Source organism: Leiobunum rupestre, chromosome 4 (assembly GCF_980474605.1).
Source record: "Leiobunum rupestre chromosome 4, qqLeiRupe1.1.hap1, whole genome shotgun sequence".
Taxonomy (NCBI): domain Eukaryota; kingdom Metazoa; phylum Arthropoda; class Arachnida; order Opiliones; family Sclerosomatidae; genus Leiobunum; species Leiobunum rupestre.
The window spans coordinates 21528546-21552361 of NC_143387.1; the positions used below are offsets into that span (position 1 = coordinate 21528546).

The following is a 23816-nucleotide window of genomic DNA, read 5'->3' on the forward strand; positions in this document are numbered from 1 at the left end:
ACTTCTTAAGGAAAACGCCTCCAACATGGGGAGTATAGCAGTCTGATAACTTCGGTTCATTTACTTCTGACGATACCAAATAAGCTTAACTGAACATCGAAGATTTTCATTTTTTGTCATTGGATTTATAATCCATTTATTGGTTCTAATCATTTGTATTTAACTATGATTCCTTATTATCTTAAGTAAGCTTTGCAAATTTTACTGTAAAATTCCTATGCACTTCATTTGAATCGAGACTAGCTTGTTGCACCATTAAAATATCTGTTGCATATTACCATAAGTTACAGAAGTACGACACTTTAATGTTTACTTTATGAGCAAACCTTTTTTTTTGACACTAACACTGAACTGAGTATTATTTTCAGGGTTTCCACGGTACTTGGAAAACCTGTAATTCCTGGAAAAGTCAGGGAATTTGAATATGGCAAATAAGTCAGGGAATTTTAAAAATTAGACTATAAATCAGGGAAATGTTAGGGAATTTAATTTTGGTGGCAAATAGGAAACGTTTTCTAAAACATAGGTTCAAAAATTCATAATCTTGGCACAAAATAAGTCGGAGGAAATCTCCAGAGATGGTCAGGGTCATAGAGCTCAGCGTAACAGATAAATTAACTGACAAAATTTCGATTAATTGTAAATATTTTGGTTATTATCCATGGATAAACAACGATTTAACATGCAAAAATAATTTTTATTTTCGAGTAATTGTAGGTTATGGATAAAAATAAAATAAGTGGTTAATTTTTTTCGAAACGCCGAGCTCTACTCAAGAAAAACCTGGAAAAGTCAGGTAATTTGATGGTGGAAAACCTGTGGCAACCCTGATATTCTAGAATTATATTTAGAACCACTTGTGTGCAATATATCTGATAATTTTTGCTAATTGATATTCTGGTTTTATTACGTTACTTAGAATATTACATAGTTAAACATTTACTATAAGATAGTATCATTTATATTTAAATTTCTAAACATTAAAAAATATAGCGATCACATTTTATTCTAGGTAACTGGAGTTGTGGGCAGAGCTGAAACACTTTCGTCAGCTTTCTTCCTGTGGGCCTTTCTGTGTTACGTCAATTGTGCAAAACAACGTGATAAAGTACTCGAAACCACCGGTGAGTACTTTTATATCAAGGCATAAATAAGATTAAAATATGATAAATTTCATAAACATAAATTTAAAGTAAAAATATTAAACTAGATATGATTTAAAAATAGACTTTGTAAACCTAAATGAAAAACAAATAGTTGTTGTTAAATATGATTAAATATAATAAATTGGAAAATTTCGTATGGCCAAATAGACAATGTCGTTCAAAAACACGTAAAATTTCAAATGCAGCGCCAGCTTTTGGTAATTTGAGACCACTCTCAACAGGTGGATACTTTTCGCTTGTACTGGAACAAAAAGAGTTCACCATCTGTCAGAATCGGAGTACAATGACGTCATAGGGTTACTCTTCTTATTATACTTCAAAATCCCAGAGCAGGCGGAAAGTATCCACCTATTGAGGTCATGCAAGACCGCTATTAACTTTGTATAATTTCACGTAAGCCTCAAAATTAATAGTAGCATGATATTTAGAACACTGTTTAAATTTATACATACAAATGCTAAGGGTAAGATACTTTCATTTATACTTTTAAATATACCAAATCATACAAGATGGCGTCACTAATCTTAAACATATAATGCCGAAATTATTTAAATGATGTTTTCGTGTTTCTTTTTATGCTCGAATTTCTCTAGAGCTAAATTTCCTGCTTTAACGTTAAACGGATTAACCCAAGAATTCCGAAATATTGAAATTTTGCTTAATCAGAAACGGATTTCGAAGCGCAATGTTGATTTCTGGTTTTTTAGGCTGACTTCGATATTTCGTGATTTTTCTATGGATGTACCGATGTATCGGCCTATTTTTCTAATATCGGTATCGGCCACTATCGACTTAAGCGAAGCCGGTATTGGCCGATACCGATATAAGAAAAATACCGGTATGAGAAAGACTTAATAATAGGAAAATTATCGATTAACTAACTAATGATAATATTTGATTTGATTGGCCGCGCCACGTACGCCATATTTCAGAAGCTAGATCAAACCTTTTGTTACACAGTTACGAGTGTAAACAAATAAAAAACAACGATATTCGATTCGTGATAGAAAATATGTATCACGCAAAATGAAAAGAAACATTCGAATATGCTCTTGCAAACTTTTTTCAATAAAAATTAGAATAAAATGGTAGGACAGTGTACTGAACCGTCTTTTATATTGATGTTATCATATACACTACTGTTATGATAGATAACTTTGTTAATATCTGCTGTACCCATATCGGTGCATCCCTAGATAGATTTTTGCAGTTGATTTCAAGATTTCTGAAACCATTTTTCTCTGAAGTGCACGGGATTAAATGAGTGCTAAACACAATTTTATTTATTCACATACCGGAAAATTCCAATTTATATATATAATTTAAATCAATCAGACAACCCTTCTTTGAATCGGTAAAATTTACAGAAACCCTAAAATCGTACGTTTTTACCTCATTGAACTCTTTTCATCGCATCTTATTAGATTGGCACGAGCTGATGAAGTGCGTCCTGTTGATATCGGCGGCCACGCTGAGCAAAGAACAAGGCATCACCGTGACGGCTGTCTGCTGCGCCTACGACGTCTTCGTCCTGCACGGGGTACGTACATCGAACCATTTGCTATTCGCGACACGCCTCTTCGAGCGCTTACCTATAACAAGGGGCAGTTCGCTCTCTGCCGGCTGAACGTCCGGTTGAGATTAAAGCGATAAATTGTTGTAGCGAGAGAAAAGTGAATTGTTTTATTTTGCGACTTCCGGCGACCTCACTACGCCCATATGATCGCCCGTGTTCAAATTCCCGCGAACAAAATCGTCCGAAAACATCAGAATTTACAAAATTAATTACCCTTTCCTGGCTCCGCGTAAATGACCCCTTATCCTAGAGTTCAGATCGAGGTTCAGATATATTCAGATTAGAGACTTTATTTGTAACTCCCTGGTCATTTATAATAATGGCCAAGGGTTCATGCAGACCTAGATAAGTATTTTTATTTAGTAAAACTCAGGGAAATTATTTTTATTTAGTAAAAGTCAGGGAAATTATTTTTATTTAGTAAAAGTCAGGAAAATTATTTATATTTAGTAAAAATCCGGGAATTTTAAGAGTTTTCTAAAAGTTTGCCCTAAAGAGTATACAATTTACATCAATAAATTTTTCTTACTAAATATTTGCCTTTTTTACTTGTAGCTATAACTATAAGTCTTAAAGTTGGACCTTTTATTTATTTGTATGTCATGTTCCTAAAAACTCGAGAACGGTTAGAGCTTTGAAATTTTAACTCAATGTTCAGGGCCTGATTTCCAACTAAACGCGCCTAAAAGAATCTGACATGGTTATTAATCTAATTCAATTTTACTCATCATTCAATTTTATTTTACTCGACTTTGGACCTTCGCCTCTTTGCTTCCCTTATCTATTTTATCGGCTAGTCTCGGCGCCCGGTTTGTTTTCCTCTCTTGAGTTCCTTGCGCCCGTCCCGACCTTTAAACTTTTTAACGGGTTAGTGTGAAATTCGTAGAAGGGGAGTTAGTGTGAAAGAAAGGGGCATCGTAGAAAGGGAGGTTTATTTGGGATTTTTAAGTAGTTCTGGACTTTTTGCTACGCTGGGTATTAAAGCTAGTTAAATATACAATTTAGTTTTAAATGTCAATCATGAAATTAGTGTCCGTTTACTTCTTCGTGAAAAGATTGGTTCAGTTAAAATGACTCGAAGTTTTTATGGAAGTTATCTTAAAGCAACTGTCGCCTCTATCATTCCCACCTGTATTATGATAAGGCCCCTGTTATGAGAGATGGCCATGAATCTATCCGATTATTAGAAAAAAAGCGACTTTCGTGGAGACCGCGATGCCATCTATTATTGGCAAAAGAAGTTAAATTCCAAATAGCCAAATGAAAACGTTCTCAGAGAACCTTTGTAGAGTATTATATTTAGACAACTTATTCCGGGCTTTAACCTGAACTATATATCCCATGTAAAAATATTGTTTAAAATAACTGTAATTTATATTATAGATCAATTTACAAATCAACGCGAGGGGTACCTGTAAGTACCCGCCTTTTGGGTAAAAATGTAGCTTAACTCACTTGTTTTGATTACGGCGATAGCGACATCTGTTGAAAAAAGAGCTACTTGACGTCGAGCCGACACTTGCTTTAAAACATTATGAAGAAACCTGAAATCGATGCCGGGAGTAGTGGCGTACTCCTGTAATCCCAAGCGTCTGGGAGGCAGAGTTTGTTGATGGCCGTGTGAGGACGACCACCAATCCCCCAACGGGTGGTCGGAATACATCCGCCACGGGTGTCCCCACCCCTGTCCCCACGTATCCCCCCGTTGGCGTGGCCGTAACACTTATCTCGCCCTGATTAATCCGGTCCCACTCACGCCTCAAAAATCTTCGCCGGGCTCGCGGTCTTCCCAGACCCACTCAGCCCTTGTATCTTCCTTCCTTGAATTAAAAAAAAAAACCTGAAATCGATTTGGGACATTGGTATTTTTGTCTTCGGGATTTTGGATTTTTAATAAAATCCTGAATTAGTTTTAAATGATATTCCATATAACGTCTATGAGAAGGAAATTCTTAGATTTACCAGTGTTTCCCGTCTTTCTATCATTCCTAAAAAATATAATCCCTCTTGTTTCTAAATATATTATTGAGACGATAGTCTCATTAGTAATTTTTTTAACTGCTTCTACTTTAAATGAATTTAGAGAAAATGGTGTAAACTTCATTTTAAAATATATTAATTTAATTAATATAAGAAATATCACGCAAAATGTTTTATAGTTTCAACAATACATGAGTTGATAAGAAAATATTTGTCGTACCTCGTGGTTGCAGATCTCACCAATTATTACTGTCCTATTTCAGGAAAATAACTTTCTGTAGCATTTTAAAGGTCTAAAAAAAGCCCTAATACGGGGCATATAGTTGATTTCATAAAAATAAATGTTATCTTACTCAGCTTTTTAAAATGTTGCTCTCACGTGTATTAGTATATTCTTCGCCCGAGCGATTTGCACGTGCGCTAGAAAAAGCTATATTCCTCTTGACTCTGACCTAGAAGCAACAAAGACAAGGAGAACGCAACTAGCTTTTAAACACGCTAACGCAGTGTTGTGTACAAATTTCATTCGACGAGCCTTTTGTGGAAAGGGGGAAGACATATCCAAATTTTCCCCTTTCGACGGCAGTAAGTGCTTAAGTGTCTAACCAATGAAAACTGTACACAAGAAAATGCACGACTTTTGACGGGTTGCGTCCTCTTTGTGTGGGGTGCTGTGTTACGTTACTTTATAAAAAGAACTATTGGCACGCTCAAAAACATAGTTAAATCCGCATGTCTCGATTTTGAAATTTAAAAGCGTTTTATATGGTCACGTGTTTTATTGAAGGTTACCAATTTCACGTCTTTAATTTATTTTCCATTCATGAAAAATAGGTAAATTAACGTGGCGCTCTTGTTTAAATGCGGCTCTTACTTTTACAAGGCTACGAGTGCAAAACCCCCGTGCGAAGAAAATCCTAATAAAGCTGTTTCTTGTGGCGTTGTATTCATTTCATTTTATAGAAACTTCTATTCTGAAATAAAATAGGCGTTTTTATAATAAAGTACTAAAAAGCTTAAGCTTGTGACGCGGAGGAAAACATTGTATATGGACTCGGCAGCATGACGTATATAATACGTCACCCATGCTTTTTACAATTGAAAAAAAAAAGATTACCAGCATGGCGGCCATAGCCAAAGGTACGGCATGACGTGATGCTGCCAAGTCCTTTTACTTTTACTTTTTGATTGTATTACTTTATGGAAACACCTATCTTGATATATTAGTAGATTGTAGCTCGTGCTATTTCGCGCGCGTTGAAAATGAAAAAGGAGCACGCGCTCGAATCCTTTAACCGAATCACGTGACCACCGATGGAAATAAATAAAAACCCCAAGAGCTCCAGGACCTTATATTTTTTGGAGAGTGGTGATCAAAATCACGCGATTCGCTCACAATCATCCAAAGCTTTGTTGCTCTAAGTGCTTCTTAGGTAACAGTTGTGCTATCTGAACCGATAAAATAATTACGAAAGTTCAGATATCAGATTATTCCCATTTACTCTCGGATATTATTAGATCAGCTGCTGTGGGTTTATTTGGAAACCAGATAGTGTAAACCTAAAACTAATCCGAAACCATTGCTAACCAACGGTTTTCAGATTCTTACACGTCCACCGAATTAAATTTCTAATTTAAAGTAACGCTTGTTTCTAATTAACGTATAAGTCAGATAACTGTTCAGCTAACTGAATCTGGTGAGATTAATTATAGATCAGATCAGATCTTGGGATAATGAGTCAGATACCATTTGAGATCAGATCAGATCTTGAGATAATGAGTCAGATACCATTTGAGATCAGATCAGATCTTGAGATAATGAGTCAGATACCATTTGAGATCAGATCAGATCTTGGAATAATGAGTCAGATACCATTTGAGATCAGATCAGATCTTGGGATAATGAGTCAGATACCATTTGACATCAGATCAGATCTTTGGATAATGAGTCAGATAGCATTTGAGATCAGATCAGATCTTGGAATAATGAGTCAGATACCATTTGACATCAGATCAGATCTTTGGATAATGAGTCATATACCATTTGAGATCAGATCAGATCTTGGGATAATGAGTCGGATACCATTTGACATCAGATCAGATCTTTGGATAATGAGTCAGATACCATGTGAGATCAGATCAGATCTTGGGATAATGAGTAATAAGACTAAAAAAGTAGTTTTGTCTTATACATGTAAATTTGGGAGGGGCTCAAAATTAGTTTTTTAGTCTTATATACGCCTCTTGGTTCAGATTTGATAGTTAAATTAGCGATATTTGGTAAGAGCACGTTGAGACCAATCGAATGATACCAATATCAGGTCATATCAATTTTGAAGGTCACCGAAAGTGACGTCACTTGGTTCGTATTTCCGGCAAGCCCCCACTTTGACCCGTAAGACAAACAGTTCTTGGTTACAAATCACTAACCTAATTTCAAAATATCTTGACCCATCGCGTACCTTATCACGTGCTTATTTTGTCATGGGCTCTGGGACTAGCACCTATATATCAGATTAGAACATCGTCGAAAGTGTAGTTTTAATAATAAAACCATTTCGATCGCCAAGCCTCTGCATTCCTTACACAAGAACACGCGTATTTGATAATATAACATATTGTTCAATAATACAAAATGAAATAAGTATAAAGAAAACGCGTCTTAGCCAAAAAAAAACTAACGGTTTCTGTTTAGATTAATAATAAGAAGTAGGAATACACGTTCGTTGGAAGTAAAGTGGACATTTTTCATTCGCGAGTAAAATAAAGGAAAACGTAATTTTGGTATACGCGCTGGAAACTTTGAAACGGCGAAAATGATTTGTAGCTGCTTTCCTCGAGTGTTATTTTTTGCTCTCCGTTCGGGTTGTTTCCTTCGGCGACGGTGATAAGATGAGTTTGAAATAAAGCAATTTCCAAATTTGGATTGATGGCTTTTAAACAAATGCTAAAGTTAAAACGCAGCAGCCCCAAAAAGCGAAGAGGTGATTAATGACGCGAAAGAGGCGCTCTCGCGAACTGAGCTCAATTTCGCTTCCAGCCAGAAAATTACTCAATGAGAAAAACGCCGTTCGCTCCCTCTCGATGATACTTCCTCGTAAATATATTATTACTCTTATACACACACCACCGCCGACACGCTACGTCTTCTAGAAAATGTCAATCCTGATTAGCCACCATGCCCGCTTACAAATGTTCCACTTCTCTCTTCGGAAGGACTTGGTTTTTCCTTCAATTCGCCGCTGCCGTACTCCTCTCTTCGCGTTGCAACAATATATTTGTAGAGGGCTTGACCCGGGTCATTGAAAAAACGAGGATGTGGAAAATAGGCCCAAAAAAATCTACGAAAAGTCGGGGAATTTAAATTTATCTCGAAACTTTTACGAATGCGACTTCAATCCTATTCATACCAGGCAACTTTGTTCGCGAAACGTAGTTGGCCAACACGAATAGAAAAACGAGTGGCTCCTTGCGAATGGATAAATATTTTCGACACATCTTGGCCACACCAAAGATAATTTAGACCTCGTACCCTCGATTCGAAATCACTGCCTCGCGCGTTTACCCACGTCCCGCTGAAACTCCGAAAAAACAGTCCATTATTACCATGGTAACCAAATAAGCGTACTACATTAACCGATGGAGAAAATATTTTCGGATGTTACGTACCGGAAGTGGGTACAAAACTATCAATCGGAAAGCGCTCTGAATTCTATTCTAGGGTACGCAGTTCTATATAATCTTTGGACACACAAACGCTTTTGTTGGCCAAGTTTTAGGTTTAGCTCCATATATTTAAATATCAGCGTATTCGTACCCATGTTTTTAATTACAGAAATAGAAATATAATATTAATAAGAAATACCTTTAAAAAAAAATACGAGTAATTTTCTTCGCCTATTCGCGTGAAAATCTCAGCTTCTATTCGTAAAGCATGTGTACTCAATGTGTGTCGAAAACGACGTTTACTTATAAAGTTGGACAAAAATGTTGGCTCGTGTGAATTGGAGTTAGGTTCTAATTTTAAGATTTTTTTGAAATTACAACGTTGTAATAAAAAGTATTTTGTTTTAACTTATTATAACAAAATTACATACAACTAAATATAAGTTGAATGTAATTAACTTCTGATAAAAGTAAAATATAAGGATAAAGTTAAAAATTGTCAATTTTTGGCCTTAAAAGGGTCAGGGGGAAAACTCTAAAAATGTTAAACGAAAAACCGGCAATATGAATTTTAAAATATTTTGGCAAACCTGTTATTCATATACACTGGTTTGAAGATTGGCGAGAGATGAATTGATGAACTACATCTTTTTTGTGACGTTGTACATATTTGCAAAACTAGTGTCTGGCTAAAATACTGTTCAAGGTTGGCATAAATCAATTTATAATCAACACATCTATATATAAAATATTACATGTATAATATGCATGTTTGGGAAATATATTCGTAGCTATGTAGTCAATAGGTTTATGCGACCTTAAGGTTTTTTATTATTTTAGTAATAATAATCAGCCAGGTTAATGTCCAAGGCACCACCTAAGTCATCGAATGACTTCATACGCTTTTAAATCAGGTGGACGGGTTACAACGCTTAAGCCTTTCATGCCAACCGCTCCCTACACGCCCTTTTACCATTAACCTCACAACCGAAGAACTCGAAGGGAAACCCCTGTAACCAGTAGGGAGATAATTCTACGAGGAAGGAATAGTTCCGAGTTTTCAACCAGTGCCACAATTCGTTTTCGAGAACTGAAATCGAATAAATTGTCGTCCGCGTTGGATACGTTCAATCTAATTATACGTTCAATATCCTCTTCATTATCGTTAGATTTATTTGAACCACTCTTGGCTCCGAACTCTAAAACATTAACTCTTCAATTTGCGGATAAGCTCAATCGATAATATTTAATTAAATTGATTGTAAACATCCATTAGGACCGAAGTCGCCAAGTTTTCCGTAACTAACTAAGCTTTATTGAGAGCGCAATTCGTTCGTAAGCACTTTAAAGGGTTATAGAATCATATGAATTCGACTATAGTTTTGGTAAATTGACCAAATATGATCAGTTGTATCAGCACTTTGTAGTATTTTCAAAATTTAATCATTTTCAATTTTTAATTAAACGACCACTTAAAATGGTACCACCTTCCTCGCGGGTTGTATAAAGGGACTGAAGATAATGATAATAATCAGCTAGGCTAATACCCAAGTCACCTCCTTAGGCCCAAGTCATCTAGCGCTTGTGGGCCGTTTTACAATACGCATAGGAGGGTGGTGGAAAGCCCTTCATGCCACGCGAGCCAACAGCTCCCCCCACTAACTATTACCTTTAACCTCATGTTTTTATGGTAAGGCGAAACCGAAGAGCTCGGCGGAAAACCAATTTAATCAGTGGGGGGATAACTTGCAAACTCAGCGCGGAAGGAATACCTTCAAGTTTTCACCCAGTGCCACAAGTTGGGATCGAACCCGGCTCCTCTTGCTGCGAGGCGAAAGCGCTAATCACTCCGCCACTCCAGTATTAAGTTAATTAAGCGTGAAACAACCACTGAATTGATTATTATTTCAACTAAATGATGAATTTATGATACTATAAATAATAACTCGAATTTCTAGAAAGATCTTCAAGAAAACATGAGCCCGAATTAGGACCAAGTGTACTTAACGATAATTATTATGTCGAGACAATCTGCGGATCATATATGGTCTGCTTACTCAGGTTATTGAGATCAACGCTTGGTCGTTTCAACATAGTCATTTTCCCAAAAGAGACTACCCGACGTGGTTATCACCGATTTGGTTGAAACGTGGGGGTTAGGTATACCTTATGGTAGTGTGAAAATTGTTCGAGGGAAAAGTTGCAATGGGCTTTAGTTTTCCCATGGCAACCAAAAATGTTTTTGATCTCTCAAAACAAAAAATCTCCATTTAAAAAAGCATGTGATTTTCTCGGTTTTACAGGGTACTTACTTAAAAAATTTGAAAAAATTAAATTTTCAAAACTTACCCAAAAATATGAATTTGACCTATTTTCGGTAAAATTCATCAAGGATTTTGGGTAAAATTGATCAATTTTGGTTAAATTTTAACAAAATTTGTGTAAACGAGAAAATCCCATGCTTTTTTAAATGGAGAGGTCAAAAACATTTTCGGTTGCCATTGGAAACCAAAGCCCATTGCAACTTTTCCCTTAAGGTCTACCATAAGGTCTACCTAACCCCCGAGTTTCAACAAAATCGGTATAAATAAATTTAGTCTTGGTATAATCAATAGATCGACAATAAAAGATTAAACTTGTAGAGGTCAACGGTAATAGTAAGTGTAGGGAGCTGTTGGCTCTTGTGGCATGAAGGGCTTTCCACCACCGTCCTACGCATTGTAACCCGGCCACCTGAATTAAAGGCAATAAAAGTAAAAATGTATTTTGAGAAATTGTCACACCTCAAGAGCTAGGTTGATACTGTTATGTAATTAACATTACTGTTCATAAAAGTTATTAAGCCGCGGAAAATTTTATTCCATGATGGATTAAAAGAAATTATTTCAATAATTTTCTCTAAAAGTGGTGTCTTGGGTATTAGCCTAGCTGATTATTAAGATTTTAAAGGGGTAATCAAGTTGCACTTCGACGCTCTTTGCCTATCTTAATGAAACTTTTAAAACTGGAATATTTGTATTATATTTCATGTAAATATAAGGATAGTTATTTTTTCGTAAGTACTCTTTTGCATATTCTGTGTAAATTATTTTATTATAAGTGGGTAATGGATAGCCCTGCACATATATAAATCAAATCAATAAATAAAAACCACTACTGCACAGTAAAATGTAGCGTTTTTAATAAAACTAGATTTTACTGTGCAGTAGTGGTTTTTATTCCTTTTTTGATTTATTTATATTTAGTTCCTTAAATGTTTTTGTACATTTTGAGACGTTGCAATAAAACGTTTTTTTTAGTCAAACCCGAACCTGATGAACCACCTTTAAACTTAAATATAAGCTGATGTAATGTCTACTTTGACCAAATGTATATAGGCCAAAGAAAAGTCAGGGATTTTGAATCTGAAAATATAGCTGCAACTCTGCCGGTGATATTCGTTGATGAGAGTTGTTGGCTAAATGTTACTGTAAAAAATGTTGTTTTAGGCAAACACGTGGCATTTTATTTTATCATTAAAGGTTGTTCCCGATTTAATGTGAACTTTCGGAGAGTGTAACAAGATGTGATAGTTTTGGGGAAGGGGAAGTAAAGCGTGACGTCATAACTGGGAGGGACCCGAAACTATTTATTTCCCAAAAAAGAACGAACTCTCTATATTGCATCTGTCGGGAATCATTGCTCCGGTGTCAGGCCGCATCATTTTATTATGATTGTAACGATCTTTCTATTGTTTCTCCAGCGTCTCGCTTCCTAGATTATTACTTGGATTATTATTTCAAGAGAGCAACATCTTTCGTGCTTCGAGCCTGGTTGAGATAAATGTTTGCTATACATTCTACGGGAAATTGTCTTCCCACTCACCATTGTTCTACCAAAGTTATTTTCCTTTAGGCATAGTTAATTTATTGTTGGTATTCGCAAATCTTACCTAAAAACATTTATTATCAGTCAATAGTTAATTTTGTTTTAATCACATAGACGCCATTACTGAAGTGTAGTATTGATAACCTTGACGATGGTACGAAATTGAATGTGTTGTTACCAAAACCACGTTGGCGATGGTAAGACATTGCGAGTTTTGTCAACGAAATCGACGTCGGCGATGGTACGACAATGCGAGTTTTGTCAACGAAATCGACGTCGGCGATGGTACGACAATGCGAGTTTTGTCAACGAAACCCACGTCGGCGATGGTACGACAATGCGAGTTTTGTCAACGAAACCCACGTCGGCGATGGTACGACAATGCGAGTTTTGTCAACGAAACCCACGTCGGCGATGGTACGACAATGCGAGTTTTGTCAACGAAACCCACGTCAGCGATGGTACGACAATGCGAGTTTTGTCAACGAAACCCACGTCGGCGATGGTACGACAATGCGAGTTTTGTCAACGAAACCCACGTCGGTGATGGTACGACAATGCGAGTTTTGTCAACGAAACCCACGTCGGCGATGGTACGACAATGCGAGTTTTGTCAACGAAACCCACGTCGGCGATGGTACGACAATGCGAGTTTTGTCAACGAAACCCACGTCGGTGATGGTACGACAATGCGAGTTTTGTCAACGAAACCCACGTCGGCGATGGTACGACAATGCGAGTTTTGTCAACGAAACCCACGTCGGCGATGGTACGACAATGCGAGTTTTGTCAACGAAACCCACGTCGGTGATGGTACGACAATGCGAGTTTTGTCAACGAAACCCACGTCGGCGATGGTACGACAATGCGAGTTTTGTCAACGAAACCCACGTCGGCGATGGTACGACAATGCGAGTTTTGTCAACGAAACCCACGTCGGCGATGGTACGACAATGCGAGTTTTGCCAACGAAACCCACGTCGGCGATGGTACGACAATGCGAGTTTTGTCAACGAAACCCACGTCGGCGATGGTACGACAATGCGAGTTTTGTCAACGAAACCCACGTCGGCGATGGTACGACAATGCGAGTTTTGTCAACGAAACCCACGTCGGTGATGGTACGACAATGCGAGTTTTGTCAACGAAACCCACGTCGGCGATGGTACGACAATGCGAGTTTTGTCAACGAAACCCACGTCGGCGATGGTACGACAATGCGAGTTTTGTCAACGAAACCCACGTCGGCGATGGTACGACAATGCGAGTTTTGTCAACGAAACCCACGTCGGTGATGGTACGACAATGCGAGTTTTGTCAACGAAACCCACGTCGGCGATGGTTCGACAATGCGAGTTTTGTCAACGAAACCCACGTCGGTGATGGTACGACAATGCGAGTTTTGTCAACGAAACCCACGTCGGTGATGGTACGACAATGCGAGTTTTGTCAACGAAACCCACGTCGGCGATGGTACGACAATGCGAGTTTTGTCAACGAAACCCACGTCGGTGATGGTACGACAATGCGAGTTTTGTCAACGAAACCCACGTCGGCGATGGTACGACAATGCGAGTTTTGTCAACGAAACCCACGTCGGTGATGGTACGACAATGCGAGTTTTGTCAACGAAACCCACGTCAGCGATGGTACGACAATGCGAGTTTTGTCAACGAAACCCACGTCGGCGATGGTACGACAATGCGAGTTTTGTCAACGAAACCCACGTCGGTGATGGTACGACAATGCGAGTTTTGTCAACGAAACCCACGTCGGTGATGGTACGACAATGCGAGTTTTGTCAACGAAACCCACGTCGGCGATGGTACGACAATGCGAGTTTTGTCAACGAAACCCACGTCGGCGATGGTACGACAATGCGAGTTTTGTCAACGAAACCCACGTCGGTGATGGTACGACAATGCGAGTTTTGTCAACGAAACCCACGTCAGCGATGGTACGACAATGCGAGTTTTGTCAACGAAACCCACGTCGGCGATGGTACGACAATGCGAGTTTTGTCAACGAAACCCACGTCGGCGATGGTACGACAATGCGAGTTTTGTCAACGAAACCCACGTTGGCGATGGTACGACAATGCGAGTTTTGTCAACGAAACCCACGTCGGCGATGGTACGACAATGCGAGTTTTGTCAACGAAACCCACGTCGGTGATGGTACGACAATTCGAGTTTTGTCAACGAAACCCACGTCAGCGATGGTACGACAATGCGAGTTTTGTCAACGAAACCCACGTCGGCGATGGTACGACAATGCGAGTTTTGTCAACGAAACCCACGTCGGTGATGGTACGACAATGCGAGTTTTGTCAACGAAACCCACGTCGGCGATGATACGACAATGCGAGTTTTGTCAACGAAACCCACGTCGGCGATGGTACGACAATGCGAGTTTTGTCAACGAAACCCACGTCGGCGATGGTACGACAATGCGAGTTTTGTCAACGAAACCCACGTCGGCGATGGTACGACAATGCGAGTTTTGTCAACGAAACCCACGTCGGCGATGGTACGACAATGCGAGTTTTGTCAACGAAACCCACGTCGGTGATGGTACGACAATGCGAGTTTTGTCAACGAAACCCACGTCGGCGATGGTACGACAATGCGAGTTTTGTCAACGAAACCCACGTCGGCGATGGTACGACAATGCGAGTTTTGTCAACGAAACCCACGTCGGCGATGGTACGACAATGCGAGTTTTGTCAACGAAACCCACGTCGGTGATGGTACGACAATGCGAGTTTTGTCAACGAAACCCACGTCGGCGATGGTACGACAATGCGAGTTTTGTCAACGAAACCCACGTCGGTGATGGTACGACAATGCGAGTTTTGTCAACGAAACCCACGTCGGTGATGGTACGACAATGCGAGTTTTGTCAACGAAACCCACGTCGGCGATGGTATGACAATGCGAGTTTTGTCAACGAAACCCACGTCGGTGATGGTACGACAATGCGAGTTTTGTCAACGAAACCCACGTCGGCGATGGTACGACAATGCGAGTTTTGTCAACGAAACCCACGTCGGCGATGGTTCGACAATGCGAGTTTTGTCAACGAAACCCACGTCGGCGATGGTTCGACATTGCGAGTTTTGTCAACGAAACCCACGTCGGCGATGGTACGACAATGCGAGTTTTGTCAACGAAACCCACGTCGGCGATGGTACGACAATGCGAGTTTTGTCAACGAAACCCACGTCGGCGATGGTACGACAATGCGAGTTTTGTCAACGAAACCCACGTCGGCGATGGTTCGACAATGCGAGTTTTGTCAACGAAACCCACGTCGGCGATGGTACGACAATGCGAGTTTTGTCAACGAAACCCACGTCGGTGATGGTACGACAATGCGAGTTTTGTCAACGAAACCCACGTCGGCGATGGTACGACAATGCGAGTTTTGTCAACGAAACCCACGTCGGCGATGGTACGACAATGCGAGTTTTGTCAACGAAACCCACGTCGGCGATGGTACGACAATGCGAGTTTTGTCAACGAAACCCACGTCGGTGATGGTACGACAATGCGAGTTTTGTCAACGAAACCCACGGCGGCGATGGTACGACAATGCGAGTTTTGTCAACGAAACCCACGTCGGCGATGGTACGACAATGCGAGTTTTGTCAACGAAACCCACGTCGGTGATGGTACGACAATGCGAGTTTTGTCAACGAAACCCACGTCGGCGATGGTACGACAATGCGAGTTTTGTCAACGAAACCCACGTCGGCGATGGTACGACAATGCGAGTTTTGTCAACGAAACCCACGTCGGCGATGGTACGACAATGCGAGTTTTGTCAACGAAACCCACGTCGGCGATGGTACGGCAATGCGAGTTTTGTCAACGAAACCCACGTCGGCGATGGTACGACAATGCGAGTTTTGTCAACGAAACCCACGTCGGCGATGGTACGACAATGCGAGTTTTGTCAACGAAACCCACGTCGGTGATGGTACGACAATGCGAGTTTTGTCAACGAAACCCACGTCGGTGATGGTACGACAATGCGAGTTTTGTCAACGAAACCCACGTCGGCGATGGTACGACAATGCGAGTTTTGTCAACGAAACCCACGTCGGCGATGGTACGACAATGCGAGTTTTGTCAACGAAACCCACGTCGGCGATGGTACGACAATGCGAGTTTTGTCAACGAAACCCACGTCGGTGATGGTACGACAATGCGAGTTTTGTCAACGAAACCCACGTCGGCGATGGTACGACAATGCGAGTTTTGTCAACGAAACCCACGTCGGCGATGGTACGACAATGCGAGTTTTGTCAACGAAACCCACGTCGGCGATGGTACGACAATGCGAGTTTTGTCAACGAAACCCACGTCGGCGATGGTACGACAATGCGAGTTTTGTCAACGAAACCCACGTCGGCGATGGTACGACAATGCGAGTTTTGTCAACGAAACCCACGTCGGCGATGGTACGACAATGCGAGTTTTGTCAACGAAACCCACGTCGGCGATGGTACGGCAATGCGAGTTTTGTCAACGAAACCCACGTCGGCGATGGTACGACAATGCGAGTTTTGTCAACGAAACCCACGTCGGCGATGGTACGACAATGCGAGTTTTGTCAACGAAACCCACGTCGGTGATGGTACGACAATGCGAGTTTTGTCAACGAAACCCACGTCGGCGATGGTACGACAATGCGAGTTTTGTCAACGAAACCCACGTCGGCGATGGTACGACAATGCGAGTTTTGTCAACGAAACCCACGTCGGTGATGGTACGACAATGCGGGTTTTTTCTTTCCAAATAAAAATGATGGCACAATTATATTTCGTTTAAAATAAAACAAATACTCGTGAAATGCCTTTAAGTTTGACATAGTACAATTTAAAATATTACTATCCTCGAAATTACAAATTGGGTGTATCCAATTGTAGATTACAAGTATCAGCATCGCTTCAAATCATGTATAATATATTTGCATTTATATTAAAATTCTTCGCTGCACTTTTATACGGCAAAACGGCATAAATTCTACTTCTAGAGGGAAGCTATCGTTAAACGTTTCCTCTCCCAGCACGAAGATCCAGCGAACATCCCGCAAACACTGGATTCGCTGTCTCTCGCCAGTTGTTTTTATTCTGCGCGAGAGAGTTGAGAAATATTTCTCCTCGCGGCCCTCATAAATCTTCCCGTCCTGACAGAATCATTAAGAGCTCGCTTATTTTATTCCCATAAACGGCATAACGAAGGTATTCTCCCTCAGCCAGGCTCACTCGTTTTTCGCGTTGCCTCAAAAATTCTAGTCTTTCTCAGCACCAGAACAACCTGTTACACCAAGGAAACTCTAAATATTTTAACCAAACTTAAGCAACATTATAAGCTCTTCAGTCGATTTATTATCAGCAAGAAATTATGTATTCATCAGGAGAATGGCTATGTTGAGAAATGTTCTTAGAATAACCACAAATAGAGCTACCAGTAATTTTTCGAGTTTCAAATACTTAGATACGATTATAGTTGAAGTAACTTTTAAATGAAACTTTGATATTTATTGACCACATGTTTAACCATTTACTAAACAGAACAAATTATTTCCGAGTTCGCTTTTCTCCATCTCTCAAATTCATAATTTCGATTCGAGCTTTTAAAGAGACGGGCCAAACTAATCCAATTAATGATATTTTTATGACAAACGTAATATATATATATATATATATCATATATATATCATATATATATATTCCTTTTAGGTGATATGATACCTAAGCCCAATTAAATATAGTACTAAGTACTAATAATGGTATTTGACGTAATGACCCCTTATGAAAATTTTCTGGGGTTTTGTAAAGGAAATTTAAATGTAAATTTTTAAAGAATTCCTTTAGATTATCCTAAAGAATATTTCGGAATATTGGCCCCTTTGTCTTAAGAAAAATATTGGGTTTTCCTATAAAATTTTATAAAGATTTTCTCTAGAAATACCCTTACATTTTTAGAAATATTAGTGTACACATATTCTGGAATATGAAGAAACGACCAAGCACGTCATATTTAATTTAAATTAACGTGTTAATAAGTGTTTGGAAGTCAATCTCGAAAATAAACTCTTTCTTTGCGACATAAATTGTGTTCTAGAAGGAAATTAACTAGAAAAGCTGCGCAACGTTCAGAAATCTTTCACCGTTTTTTGTTTACCTAACTTGTAAAACAATGCAATCAATTCGCAATTTCTATCAAATATTCGCAATTGTGTGCAGCAAATATGACCGAAAAACGTATCGATTGGCGAACAGTATAACTAGACTTAAGGTCATAAGGCATACACATGTATTAAAAATTTCAAAGATAATAGACTAACTAAATTTAGAAATAAATTAAAAATAACACAAAATCGTAATTCAGGTGAATTATGAAATACCTTATTTTTTTCTATCAAAAGAAAAAAATTAACGCCCTAAAAATATTTTCTAAAGATTTTTCTCAAGTTATCTATAGAAATATTTTACTAAACGTGTAGTAAGAAGTGTCTTTAAAAAATTCTATAGAAATCCTCTAGAATTTTTCACTAGGCTTAGAAAACTTTACAACCCCTTAAAGCACTTTATAATGTTCTATAGAAAAACATAGAAAGTTTTCATAAGGGACCCTAGCTGTCGCCAAATAAAAAGGGGCAAAAAATTAAACCCTAACCAATTTAAAGTAATGATAAAACTTACGAAATACTCGAACCATTAGGTCTTCGAGAATAAAATAAAATTTGGACAGAGTTTCGCGTTTTAATTTTAATAATAATCAGCCCAAATCATCGAGGCTCTTTGAATGGCTTTAATTCACGTGGCCGAGTTATACTGCGTAAGAGGGTGGTGGCAAGCCCTTCATGCCACGCGATCCAATCAGCTCCCTATACTAAATATTAGCTTAAACCTGAACAATAGGAAAACGAAGATTTCAGGGAAATACCTTTTTAACCAGTGGGGAGATAAGCAAACTCAACGTGGAAAGAGTAGTTCCTAGTTCTCAGCTAGTGCCAAAAGCTGGGTTCGAACCTAGCACCTCTTGTTGCGAAGCGAAAGTGTTAACCACTCCGCCACCCACTTTCATTTCCTCTATCTTTTTACAACACTTATTTCCCAAATCTTATTAATGTTTTTTTTTTCTCAACTTTTAGCTTCATCCGACCGATTTCTTCCACGTGTTTCAAATTCTGGTGACTTCCAAGGGCCAACCGCCTCCCTGGCTACGAGAAATGATCCTCCGGATCTTGGTCCTACTTTGCAGCTCAGCGATATTATTAGTCGCCAGACTGAGGATCATGGGAGCTCAACTTCCAGTATTCACCAAGTAAGTACTCTACTTCAGTTTGATTGCGCCACTAGTTTTGACATTCTCTTCGACGTTTAACGATTCCCTAAAACACTCTCAGTTCATAATACGGATCGATTCTATTCTAATAGTTAAGGGTTCAGGAAATAAATTTACATTTAAATTGTTACTTCGCATTAATTGTTTTCGTTAAAACGTGAACGATGATAATACACGATTAGTGAACCCTATACTTTCTGGTTTGTCATTGCATATTGTTGGATTTATCAACTTTTGCCACGCAACATTAGGGAAAAGGTCTCTAAAAACAAGAACCTTAATTGCATTAATTGACATTAAAGCGCAAGAAAGTGGCGTCACTAAACCTCCGTCGAAGAATCGCCTCAAACAGCACCGTGATGTGCCGCTGTGGCGTTATACGCCAGCGCCACAAGTGGCCTTCCTTTAAACTAAATACGGTTACAGTTTCTCACCCCGCGAAACTAGATAAACCTGAATTCGCATTAGTGTATTAACTCCATACCGTTTTCGAAATAACAGGTTCGACAACCCAGCAGCCAATGCCGACAGCCCAACCCGCCAACTCACCCTAAACTACCTGTTGCCGGTCAATGCTTGGTTATTGTTGTTCCCACACAACCTCTGTTGCGATTGGACCATGGGAACCATTCCGCTCATCAATTCTCTCCAAGACATTAGGAATCTAGCTACTGTTCTCTTCTATTTAACCATTCTGAGTCTCTTGTGGACAGCCTTTATTTCGGACGATGGACACGTCATACTCATTGTAAGTCTTGTTGTTAACTGCGAATCGTACTGTAACAAAATACGTTGGGATTTAAAATTTGAATTTAAACGATCACTTTTTCGATAAACTATTTTTAAATTACAATTGATTTCTATGCTACGGCACAGTCAAAACGGGATAAATGTAACCCAACTGAAATTAACCCAAACCAACTCGAGGCTTGTTCACTCAAAGGTCGCAAGTTCGATTGCTGCCAGAGGTGAACTGATTTCACTAAGTCACTCTGCTTATGTTTTTATTACGGCTAGTATAGGCCACACGTCGAAGCTCTCTAGCGCTCTTTTAACTCATTGTAGGAAAATGGGGGGAAAACAGGCATACTTCTCAACACACCCCTTACAACTCCTTAAACCTTTTGCATAAGCCATTGAAACACCCTGTGCATTTTCTAAATATTGGTTTAAATTTTGTTTTTAAGCTTAATAATAAGTATAATAGCAGAATACTCACAAATACGGTGAAGTAAAATTCTGCCCTCTCCCGTTTAATTTTCTTCATTAGGATTTTAATTCCAGAGCCTTAACCATACAAAGTATTCTTAGTAGCAGTATGAATTCTTTGACCACTCCAAATATTTAATCAGCTAGGATAATACCCAAGGCACCACCTTAGGCCCAAGTCATCTAGCGACTTTTAATGCCTTTAAACAGGTGGCCGGGCTACAATGCGCAGGAGGGTGGTGGCAAGCTCTTCGTGTCCCGCGAGCCAACAGTTCCCTACACTAACTATTACCGTTAACCTCTACAAGTTTTTATGGGAAGGGGAAACCGCAAGAACTAGGGGGAAAACCCCTTTAATCGGTGGGGAGATAACGTGAAAACTCAACGCGGAAGAAGTGGTTAAGAGTTTACACCCAGTTCCACAAGCTGGGATTGAACCCGGCTCCTCTTGTTGCGAGTGTATTGTACACCGTAACGTTATTCTCTAGCTAGAGTAGTGCTCTGATATCCTATTTAAACTACTATGTAAACTGCCTGATTGAAAACTACAATAATAACCCGTAGATATTTTATCTCATGCTCGTTTGTAGCTGGTAAAAATACTTAAAATCCGCTTCCATTTCGGGAATTTTAATTTTCGAACAGATATTTTCGGCTTCCGCCTGGCAAAGTCGCTCAATATTAAACTCTCCGCTAGTAGTGTTAAATAATACTTTCACGCTGGCAAGGAGCGGAAGTTGCCGTTGAGGTTTTTTACCAGAGCATGAAAATGAGACTTGAGGCGCTAAGTTGGAAAATGAGGTAATCTTTGTCTTGTTTGTTGCAGAGCCTGGCGTTCATCGTGTTTCCATTCCTTCCCGCTTCCAACCTGTTCTTTCCTGTTGGCTTCGTCGTGGCGGAGCGCGTGCTCTACGCTCCTTCGATGGGTTTCTTCATGCTCCTCGGCTACGGATGGACTCGTATTTACGAACTACTTCAAGAATCTTCCTCGGGGTAAATTATCTTGCTTTAAATTAAGCAAAACTATACTAACGATAAGTATAGCCAAATGTTGATCTGACGATGTGCCAGATATTCGAAGTTACATTTTAGTACAAAGCGTCGATTTGATTTAAGAATAATAAAATTAAAATTATACGAACCGTTTTTTAAAGGGAAATGTCAATGGTCGAAATATCTTTCGGATTTAAAAGTAAATAAAATAAATTAATATTGATCTTAACGGAGAAAATTCATATTTTTATGTTGCAAAAATGTTTCAAATAAATTAACAGGCAACATACAATGGAAGCCTAAATAGATTCACGCACAACTTATCTAGTTTCAAATATTTGCTACATAATATTAGACTTACTGAGAAATATCAGTTAATTTCTGTATATTGAAATAATCAAAAAAAGATCTAGTAAAAGAACACAATTGAGTGTAATTTTTCTGATTAACTGTGTTATTAAGTTATCAATTAACTATATACCATCCCATTTTGATAAAATCAAGAGTATTTTATTCTCTTGAAGACTATCTCGACTAGGAAAAAGTCAAACATTTCTGCTTTTTCTGTACGTTCATGCCAATTTGCCAAAATCCACTAAAATTCTCAAATCTGCTTGAGAAATCTCAGTATGATTGGTTTTCCTGAAATTGTATATACATTTTAAAATTGGCGACCGAAACGAGTCTAGGTGGCGTAACGGCGCTTGCTTCTAGCGTCTGCTACAGACAAATTAAAAAGTCATAAGAAGGTTTTTCATTGAATAAACTGATCAAAATGTAAGCAAACGATGCAAAAATTATTTTAACACGCAAGTATCATTATTTATTAAGTAAAATTTACGAATAAAGAAGAGAAAAACAAATAGCTTCGGCTTTAGGCACTACCTATCTAGGTTTCAATGGTGAACCGAAGGGGGCGTAGCGATAGTTTCCGGTCGCGAATTACGAAAAAATAAAGTTTAACCAATCCTTTCTCTTTGGAAAATGAAAGGGGCTATTTCTGAACATAGAACTATTAAATTTCAAATTAAGTGCAACCAGGCTCCGATTAAATTTAAGTTCGAAGTGGTTCAACCAAGACCTGGTTCATAAATTTAGATGGCACGTTCTAAATTATCCAATATTTAAGTCCGTATATTGGCGGATATCTTATGGAGTTTTCGACGTAGAGATAAATAGGATAACTGATATTAAACATGAAATAATTTCCTATATTTAGAAATGTCATACGCCAAGTTTTGTGGGGTGCCTTATTGATTGTCATTGGCATTCACGCTGTGAAAACTTTCATCAGAAACTACGACTGGTAAGAATTGCTTTTGTTTCGTTTCAGAATGTGTGACTAATATTTAAATTATTGAAATAGCTAAAACATAACTGCACGTGTGCGTGCATATTTGAATTGGCAACAATAACAATGCTTTTTTAATTGTTCTATCTCTATTTGTGCCCTACAGTTTTAAGTTCTATTTGCAGGAAATCAGAGTACACGTTGTTCACCTCCGGGATAAGAGTGAACGACAAAAATGCTAAATTGTACAACAACGTTGGTCATGCTCTGGAGAGTGAAGGAAAATACAAAGAAGCTTTGGATTACTTTCAAACCGCGGCTCGGTAAGAAAACTATTTCATTACTTTCCAGATACAAATTAACATTAAGCTATCGTCTTAGGTAATTATTTGGTCTGATAACACTAGCATATTTCAAATATATCAAAATCAGTTTGAAGGGCTGCTTAATAACCATTTGCAGATAACAGTAAACTAGTTCGCAGTAAACTGCACTTTTCCTTTAAGTTTTTTTATTTACTAATGAGGCAAGGTAATATTTTAATCAGATCGATGGTTGATTAACATATTCACATAATGCTAAGATATTTTAACTAATCTGGGAAGATACAGTGAGATCTAATGTTTTATCTGCATGAAACGAGAGTAGGAGGATGGGTACTACTATGCTTCTCGATAACATTTTGAAGGACTTGGTTTCAAAATAGG

General features: G+C 38.8%; 1 protein-coding gene across 1 annotated transcript in view; it reads left to right on the forward strand.

The window, feature by feature from the left end:
* The window catches only part of LOC149946859 (protein O-mannosyl-transferase Tmtc3-like), a 143589-nt gene that overhangs the window by 110827 nt on the left and 8946 nt on the right, over positions 1–23816 (forward strand). Inside the window, exons 5-11 of the mRNA XM_090172043.1 lie at positions 1013–1124; positions 2591–2706; positions 19423–19595; positions 20118–20364; positions 21652–21818; positions 23038–23124; positions 23295–23432. Of these exons, the coding sequence (XP_090028169.1) occupies positions 1013–1124; positions 2591–2706; positions 19423–19595; positions 20118–20364; positions 21652–21818; positions 23038–23124; positions 23295–23432 (1040 nt within the window). The remainder of the gene's footprint in view (positions 1–1012; positions 1125–2590; positions 2707–19422; positions 19596–20117; positions 20365–21651; positions 21819–23037; positions 23125–23294; positions 23433–23816) is intronic.